Consider the following 9,000-nt stretch of genomic DNA (forward strand, 5'->3'; position numbering starts at 1 on the left):
TCATCACCCGCGCGCCGTCGCGCTGAGTGACGTTATCACCCGCACGACGCCGCGTGAGAGGAGGGCGTCATGGCGGCCGCGGCGTGCTCTAAGCGGCCCCTGCAGCTGACGCTGGCGCTGTTGAAGCCGGACGCCGTTGCCCACCCGCTGGTGCTGGAGGTGAGGGCAGATCGGGCCGCCCCGCACCGCTCGGCCCCCTTGGGACGCCCTGGCGGTGCGCGCCTCCCGCCCAGCCGCTGCACCTCTGCCCACAGGCCGTGCATGAGACCATCCTCAGCAACCGCCTCCTCATCGTGCGCGCCAAGGAGCTGCGCTGCGGGCGGGAGCAGAGCCGCCGCTTTTACCGGGAGCACGCGGGTAAGCGGCGTGGGGCTGCGGGGCGGGAAGGAAAAGGCCCTGGGGGTGCTGGTGGGGAGCAGCAGCACGAGGCAGCGCTGTGCCCTCAAAGCACAGAGAGCCAACTGCACCCTGGGGCATCCAGAGCAGCGCAGCCAGCAGGAGGGGATCTGCACCTCTGCTCTGTGCTGGGACACCTCGCCTGGAGCACTGCGTCCAGATGGGGAGCGCTCAGCACAGGAGGGACATGGAGCCATTGGAGTGTGTGCAGAGGAGGGCCACCAAGAGGGTCTTAGGGATGGAACAGCTCTCCTGAGAGGATAGGGTGAGAGCTGGGGCTGTGCAGGTGGAGAAAGGAAGGCTGCAGGGAGAGCTGACAGCAGCCTTCTGTATCTAAAGGGGCTGTGGAAAGGAGGGAATGGACTCTTTAGTGGGGTCTGTGTGACAGGACAAGGGGAGGTGGTTGCTAACTGACAGAGGGAGACTGAGGCTGGATGTAAGGAGCAGGTCTTCATGCTGAGGGCGGTGAGGCACTGCACAGGTTGCACAGAGAGGTGGTGCTGCCCATCTCTGCAGGCACCCACGCTCAGGGGAGGGGGCTGTGAGCACTGATGGAGCTGTGGGGGTCCCTGCTTATTGCAGGGAATGGAACCAGATGGCCTTGAAGAGCCCTTCTAACCCAAACCACTGGGTTAGAATGACTGTGTGCAAGTCTCTTTCGACCCCCACCGTTCTCTGATTCCCTGAAGGCTGCTTCTCCCGGGGGTGGGCAGGGAGCACACTGGGTGGGTGCTGTGACTCAGGGTTGTTTCTCTCCCACAGGGCGATTCTTCTACCAGCGGCTGGTGGAGTTCATGGCCAGGTACCTGCTGTGCCACTTGGCGGGCAGTGCAGGGCACAAGGAGGGGATGGGGTGAACCCTGAGCAGCACGGCCACATCTGGGGGGCTCCACCTCAGCGGGGGATGCATCTTGTCGGGAGCCTGTGCTTGAGATGTGCTGAGGGTGAAGGCCTTGGGCTGAAGGGTGGACATTTGTCATGGAACAGCTCTGGTGTGACGAGAGAGGACTGAGTGGGATGGCATCCCAGTGTATTGTGGGTGCCATCACCTAGATGGAGGTCATGCAGATGCTTTGTTTTCAAGCTATCGCTGTCTACTGTGAGCTTGTCATAAGAATTAGAATGAAGAAGCTGTACCCTGTTATAACCTTACTCTTTCCTGGTCCCTTTTTCAGTGGCCCCATGTGGGCTTATATCTTGGCCCATGAGAATGCCGTCTCCCTCTGGAGATCCCTGATGGGACCCACCAAAGTGTTCCGAGCTCGAAACTGTGTCCCAAACTCCATCCGAGGAGCATATGGCCTCACTGACACCAGGAATACCACCCATGGTTCAGGTAGGCCTTCTTGGCTGGGTGCTGGGCAGGGACTGGAGCTCGGTGGGGGCTGAACAATGCTATTTTTGTCTGCCTTTGCTTTCTGCTCACAATTTGCTCGCTTCTGCAGACTCCACATGCAGCCAGGCCTGGCGCTTTACATCCGCAACTTCCGCCTTTAAAACAGTGCATGTTTCAGGTGCAAGGCTAGCATCTCACCTCTTCCCTCTCTACTTACAGATTCCCCAGCGTCAGCCAGCAGGGAAATTGCCTTCTTCTTCCCAGAGTTCAATGAACAGCTGTGGTACCAGCAGGAGGAGCCACGTCTGCGCTGTGGGCAGATGTATTACAATGCAGAGAAGCGTGTCCACTGTGTGATCAGGGGAGAAGAAACAGAGATGACATGAGTTACACGGGGGTACGGTCTGCTGAGCTGGCTTTAGCTGCTAGCCACACTGTTTGGGTCAGTCCCATAACAAGACACAGGGTCATGATGTGTCTTAAGGACTGTGGGGAAAGGGAAGGCAGATGAGCATCGTGCTGTGCTGCTCAGGACTGTGATTTGTGCAGCATGCAGGTGCTGGGACACTCCTGAACAACTTCTCCACTAGCAGTACTGAAAGTCAACACAGAGATAAAGCCATGCACTTCCCCAGCCCTCGTGTGCTTATCTGTGTGTGAGCAGTGCAAGTGAACTCCTCTGAGGACTTGGCAGCTGGGGGACGACGAACATTGCTGATAGTAGGCCTGTATTCTTACTGTCTGCTCTGTTCTCTCCTTCCCTTACGAAGGGTTTAATGGGATGAATATGGAAAAAAATGCAGTGGTGAGCAGAGCAATGGTAACTCTTCTGTTATTGCTTTCCTGGATCCAAGCTGGGAGGAAAGGTGGCCTTCAAACTCATATAAAAATTCTTATTGTAGGCACCTACTGGAGGCACAGTTGGAAGTTGTTCTCAGTAGGAAAGCAGTTTCTTTTAGTCTGGGCTGACAACCCTATGGCTGATCTTCTAGCAGTGATTGCAGAAAGTGTGGAGGATCATAAATTGTTTGCTTTTAGCTTTTCTGGAACGTGGGGTTGGTGGCTCTGATGGAACCCGAGAGTGGCTGTTAGAACTGCGAATATTGGGAGTGTGCAATAAAGGCCAAAAGTCTGTGATTCAGTGCAGGTACGCAGACACCACCGGAGTTCTGTCTGGAGCTCTTTACATTCAGCCTCATAACAGAACACGCAGTGGTGACTCAGAGACCAAATTGCTTCTGGGTTTGCTGTGAGCTGAGGCACAGAGTTCCACATCCTTTGCACAGTTGTGTTCCAAGTGTTTCAACCATCAGATCGTTGGTGTGCTGGGGCACGAGGACTTGGGTTTGAGTTACTGTGAAAGTTCTGTGCTCACTTTATGTTCTCCCATCTGATGCATTTTGAGATCTGCCCATGCGTGAGTCCTTAATCCATTTCAACTGTCCCCTCGTAGTTTATTCCAATACTGATGACTTTTAAGAATCGAGGTACTGAGTGAACTTTCTTTCACGTAATTCCAAATGCACTGAATCAGAGAAGGGACCCTGGGAGTCTACTTAGGGTGAGTTTGTTTGCCTGACTCCCCATTCTGATGTAAAGCACAAGCGTCAGTGATGCTGAAGCTCTGCTGATTGAGTCCCAGATTAATTAGCTCTCTGGTCTGTCACGGATCCCAAACAAGTTGCTCTTTGATTAGTTTAAGACCGCTGTGTTTGAGAAAATGTAAGTTGTCAAAGTGCTGCCACCCAGCTTCCCCGATTCAGTACATTTGTGTTGTTCTTTCCTTGCTGATATAGGAGATCAAACACAGCCATCATTTTGTTTTGGGCACAGATCAAAAGAATCTGCTGAATATGTCTGCATTTCTGCCTTGCTGCTTTTATTTTCACCAACAGTTCCCAAAGGTGGGTCTGTTGATGACATGAATTTACCCACCCCTGAATTCTTGCTGTCAGTGATGATTGATTTGTTGTTGGTTCCCCAGATGCTGGATGTTGTGTGCTTATTTCTGGTAACTACTGATCTTTACTATTTCTCTCCAGCTCCCTTCTTTACATCATTTGCTTTTATGACATTAATTGGGGATGTCATTATGTGGTAACTCTTTGTTCATCTGAAATGTTTATTTTGCACAATCCCTGAAACAAAACCTCGAATTTCAAGTACTGATCCTCCATCTCAGTGTCACGTTTTCAGGTACTGTTACAGATCCTGGTTGGCATTGCTTGGGTAATTGTCACGTTAGTGCTGACAGGGATAAGGAATTGGTTGAAAGGCTGCAGACAGAGGCTGTGATGAGTGGTTCTGTGTCCAGGTGAGGCCAGTAAGGAGTGCTGTCCCCCAGGGATCTGCCTTGGGACCAGCAATCTTTAACATCTTCATCAGTGACATCAGCGAAGGAATTGAGTGCATCCTCAGCAGACACAGTGGATGGAGGGGCTGCCGTTCAGAGAGACCTCAGCAGGCTTGAAAGGTGGGCCTGGGTGAACCTAATGGGGGTCAACACAGCAGTGTGTGAGGTTTGGGATTTGGGCCGGAGGAATCCCAGGCATCCACACAGACTGGAAGGAGCAGACCTTGAGAGCAGCCCTGCAAGAAGGACCTGGGGGTCCTGATGGGTGAAAAACTGAACATGAGCCAGCAATGTGACCTTGTAGCTCTGAAAGTAAATGGGATCCTGGGCTCCATCAGCAGAGGGGTGGCAGCAGGGACAGGGAGGTGATTGCCCCCCTCTGCTCTGCTCTTGTGAGGCCCCATCTGCAGCACTGCGTCCAGGGCTGGGGGCCCCAATACAAGAAGGACAGGGAGCTGTTGGAGAGGGTGCAGAGCAGCCACAAAGATGAGCAGGGGGCTGCAGCACCGCCCTGCAAAGCCAGGCTGAGGGAGCTGGGCTCTGCAGCACGGAGAAGAGAAGCTGGGGGTGAGCTGAGTGCAGCTGCAGGAGCTGAAGGGAGCCTGCAGACAGGAGGGGAGTCAACTCCTGGAAAGGGGAGATGGCAGCAGGACGAGGGGAAACGGCTGGAAGCTGAGGGAGGGCAGCTGGAGGTTGGATGTCAGGGGGAAGTTGTGTGCTGTGAGAGCGGGGAGGGGCTGGAACAGCTGCCCAGAGAGGCTGTGATGCCCCGTCCATCCCTGGAGGTGTTGGAGGCCAGGTTGGATGGGGCCCTGGGCAGCCTGGGCTGCTGTGCAATGCGGAGGTTGGTGGCCCTGCGTGTGGCTGCAGGATTGGAGCTTCGTGATCCTTGAGGTCCCTTCCAACCCAAACCATTCTGTGACGATTCTATGATTGTATGTCTTTGGTTCACCTCAGTCCCATTTCCCCAATCAAGGTGTTTGTTTTGCAAAACAGAAGATGCTCTAAAATTCATCAGGAGATCTAATCCTGAAATAATTGGTGTTGGGTGCTAGAGGCAATGTCAGGCGTGGATTTTTAGCATAAGGAAGCCCTTGCATTTGGGATGACAGCAGATGTTCTCTATTTCGGGTACTCTGCTAAAAGTCTTTTTTCCTCCTTGCTTGGAAGAGAGCAAAATAAGCTTTTTTTGCTGCTTCTGCAGTGACATCCAGCATCTGTTCTGTGCACCATCTGATGCTGTTTGGTCATCTGACGATGAGTCACCGTTGGTTTTGTAACTTCAAATGGTTTAAATTCAAAACAGCTTCTCGTTCCATTTCTCACCTTTCTCTCCCTCATTCCCTCCCTCATTGATCTGTTCTTACAGAACAAATGGAGAACAGATTCCGTTCCCTCCTTCAGGATTTTTGCTTGCTTTGTTTGAACTGCAGATGCTGTGGCTTAACAAACAAAGGCAAAACCCAGATGCTGGTTTAGCATAACGTTACAGATTCTGTTGCTGCAACAACTGCACAGTGGGGCATTGGGATTAAGGAATGGGACGAAGCATTAGGCTGAGCCTGGGAAGGGGTTTCATTGCTGTTCTTCAAAGCAGGTCAAGGAATTGGTGATGTCTGTTGGATTTTGGTTTGCACAGTTTGCTGTCACTCAGGCGTTCCATACTGACCATGCACTGTTCAGTTGTTCAGCTTTTTCCCCTTCTAACACTCGAAACCTTTGTGTGCACCTTTTCTTGGCTCAGAGTGTGGACACCCTGAAGACAGAAAGGCTGTTCTCCGCTTTCCATTCCCCTTGCTCTGTGTGATGATGCAATGGATTGGTGCAAATGCAAACAGTTTCACAGTTAAGTTCTGAGCGATGCACCAAACTTCTAACAGCTCCCTCCGGGCCTCGTTTACCCTCATTTACTCATTTACCCTGTGTCACACAGACACACAGGGCAGAAAATTGGGGCGCTCTGGGCTTTCTGCCTGGCGCTGCCACCCCTGTGGAGGGAGCCCAGTGGGCAAGAAAACTTTTCTCTCCAATTTGAACCTTCTATTTAAAGCATCTCATTTAAAAGTGCAATAATTAGCTCCTGTGTCGGGCTTGGTGCCCTGGGCAAAAACCCCACAGGGTCTGTGCAGCGTGAGGATGAGGTTGGGTCGCAGCTGTCCCATAAGAATCAGTGGGCAGGAGCTGCTCGCTGGTGGTGGGAGAGCCCTCCCTCTAAGCAGAAGCTGCCCAGGAAGGAACGCTGCCCCTGGGCTGGTGCTGGGGTTCTGTGCAGGGGTTACATGGGCCCCAAACCCTGCACTGAGGGGCCACATTGTGTGGCCTGATGCATTGTGCCTGCTCTTAACCCAAGATAACACGCATAAATCAAGTCAGCTTTGGCCCATTTTAGAGCTGGATCAACCATTGCCGCCCTTTTTTCCTGCAATACGAGTACCAGCAGTGAATCAAACAGAATGAAGGTGCAACAAATGAAGTCCCTTCGCTGCTACAGAGCAGCATGAGGCACTGCTGTTTTCTTTTCAGCCAAAAATCAGTCATTTTAGAGAAAAGCATTCCATTAGTGCTTTCACAGGATGAGGCATTTGTCCTGCCTTGGGCAGTGCAAGCTGGAAATGCCAGCTCTTTCCTATCCTTGCTTCTGGGCTGGCCTAGATAACAAGGAGCTCCAGGCAACTCCTCTGCAAAATCACATCTTGAAGGAAACTCCTCGGAGGAAAGCAATGAGAAAAACATGAAATGCTGTTCTGACAAAACCCAATGGAATTTAACTGTAGAGATCAGACTCGTACTGGTGGAAAGGAGATGCTGGTCCAGGCCCTGCCCAGGACACGGTTGAGGCTGCAGGAAGAGTCACAGAATTGTAGGGGTTGGAAGGGACCTCCAGAGATCATGGAGTCCAACCCCCCTGCCAAAGCAGGTTCCCTACACCAGGTTGTCCATGGCCTGTGGGTGTGGAGCCAGCGCTGGAGGGATTTTCCATGGCATGCAGTGGGGGTGGCTCTTTTCATGGCTCGTGTCTGTTACCTCTCCTCATCACCATAACCATAACTCTATCCTAACCTTAACTTCTGGCAGAGCACCTTTAGCATCATCACAACTGCATGAGGGACAGCCAAAGCCAACCAAAGCAAAACCAACAAAAGCCCACTGCAGCCAATGGGGCCAACGATGTCTTCAACACGTTGCTGAGCTCTGTATTCAGACGTGGCCACACAAAGGTCTGAGCAGCTGGGCTCTCCTCGCCAGTAGAAGTGTGTTCAAAAACATGGGAAGAAAAGTGCGTTCAGCTCGTGTATGTCAAAGCAACAGCAGCATCATGAAAGCGATGGTGTAACGCTGTCTGGATCATCAGCTTCAGAGAATAATGTCTGAGCAGTCATCAGAGACGGATGAGACATCGCAGGTATCTGGTCCAGGGCCCTGCCCTGATTGGCCTCTTCATTAGTGACACAGAGGAGATGGTAACCATGCCAGATTTGTAGGTGACATCAAATCAAGAAGAACAGTGTATGTGCTCAAGGGTTTTTGTTCCAGAGGGACCTGGACAGGCTGGAGGAGAGGACCAATGGGAACCCTGTGAAATTCAATGAAAACAATGCCAGGTCCTGTGTCTGGAGGGGGGAGCAGTGACAGCAAACTGGGCATGGGGCAGCAGCGTGCCCTGGTGGCCCTGGGCATCCTGGGGTTGTGTGAATCAAGGGCAGCAGAATGAGGTAAGCATTCTGCACCCCTGAGACCACATCCAGATACTGGATGCAGTGCTGGGCTCCCCAGAACGCGAGGCACGTTGTCAAGCTGGAGGTGAGCTCCCATGGGCAGGGGCTGAGGGAGCTGGGCTTGTTCAGCTTGATGGAGTGGTGGCTTGGGGGAACCACGCAGCAGTCCTGCTGTACCCATGGGGAGGCTATCTTAAAACCAAGGCCAGACCCTTCACAACAGAGCACAGAGGGGTAGGAGAGGCAGCAGGCAAAATGCAGCCAAGAGGCTTCAAGTTCAAGATTTTTCCTTCTAAATGGATGTGAGAGAACCAGAGTCACCTGTGGTGATCTTAGTGGGTTTTTCCAACCTGAATGATTCTATGACTTGCTCTGAATATCACGAGATGAGGGCTCAGGAAATCTGTGGCTGTGCCAGTGCTGACTGCTCTTTGGAGAAGAAATTGTTCCCAAGATCCAATCTAATTTCCACCTGTTGAAACAAACAGGGAAACGTGACTTGGAGAAGACCACGGTTTTACAACAGTACCTTTGGGTTTGGAAAGCTCAGTGCTTGCAAGTGGAGACATTAAGAGCTCTGCATCCACTAAAGAGTCCAGAAGTGCTGAGTCCTCAGAGCCACAGAGCTCTGTTCCATGCCTCAACCCAGCCCAACCAGTGCTTTAACCCAGCCCAACCTGTGCCATAGGGTTGTGCTGCAGGTGTGTGCAGGGCCAGCACTGCCCATTGCTGCCCCTCTGCTGCACCATCTGCTGTGACCCCTCATGGTGTGGTGAAGGAGGACGAAAGGGCTGCAGGTTCTTCACTTTTTGGTGAAGGCTGAGCGTAGTACCTGTGCTTATCAGTTAATGAGCTCAATCAGCTCCCAACCCTCCCAGCTGGCCCTTCCCCATGGCATGGGGGTACTCAGTGCGTGGTGACCTGAGCTGCAGCCCAGGTGCACAAGAGTTGCTCAGGGCTGGGATGGAAGGACAGGGCTAGAGAGCTCAGACTGGGCTGGACCAGAGAAGGGAATCATAGGGGGTACTGTGCCAGGAGGGTTCTGTTTGGCAGGCTCAGGTCCCACTTGTGTGGACTGACTGGGGGGAAAGCATCTGTGCTCTGTGCTTTTGCCGTGCAGCAGTGCTGCCTCTGCCAGCCTCTCCCTCAGGACCTCCCAGGGTTAAAAGCTGCTCCTCTGCTCACAGGTGCAGGTGACT

At 52.7% G+C, this 9,000-nt stretch overlaps 1 protein-coding gene across 1 annotated transcript; it reads left to right on the forward strand.

Annotated features, from left to right (window-relative positions):
* The first annotated feature begins 62 nt into the window (after nt 1-62).
* On the forward strand, nt 63-2,893 carry NME6 (NME/NM23 nucleoside diphosphate kinase 6). Its single transcript, XM_042887795.1, has 5 exons — nt 63-159; nt 255-357; nt 1,159-1,198; nt 1,572-1,732; nt 1,952-2,893. The coding sequence occupies exons 1-5, from the start codon at nt 70-72 to the stop codon at nt 2,116-2,118; spliced, it is 561 nt and encodes a 186-aa protein (XP_042743729.1). The 5' UTR covers nt 63-69; the 3' UTR covers nt 2,119-2,893.
* Nucleotides 2,894-9,000: the final 6,107 nt, after the last annotated feature.

The sequence above is a fragment of the Lagopus leucura genome, unplaced genomic scaffold (genome assembly GCF_019238085.1).
Source record: "Lagopus leucura isolate 7727_CA_CO unplaced genomic scaffold, USGS_WTPT01 Super-Scaffold_100122, whole genome shotgun sequence".
Taxonomy (NCBI): domain Eukaryota; kingdom Metazoa; phylum Chordata; class Aves; order Galliformes; family Phasianidae; genus Lagopus; species Lagopus leucura.

Excerpts from the sequence above, each read along its gene's own strand:
- NME6 (XM_042887795.1), top strand. The coding sequence starts at position 70 with ATGGCGGCCGCGGCGTGCTCTAAGCGGCCCCTGCAGCTGACGCTGGCG. Across the intron at positions 160-254 it reads CCCACCCGCTGGTGCTGGAG|GCCGTGCATGAGACCATCCT; the intron begins GTGAGGGCAGAT and ends CTCTGCCCACAG. Across the intron at positions 1,733-1,951 it reads GAATACCACCCATGGTTCAG|ATTCCCCAGCGTCAGCCAGC; the intron begins GTAGGCCTTCTT and ends CTCTACTTACAG.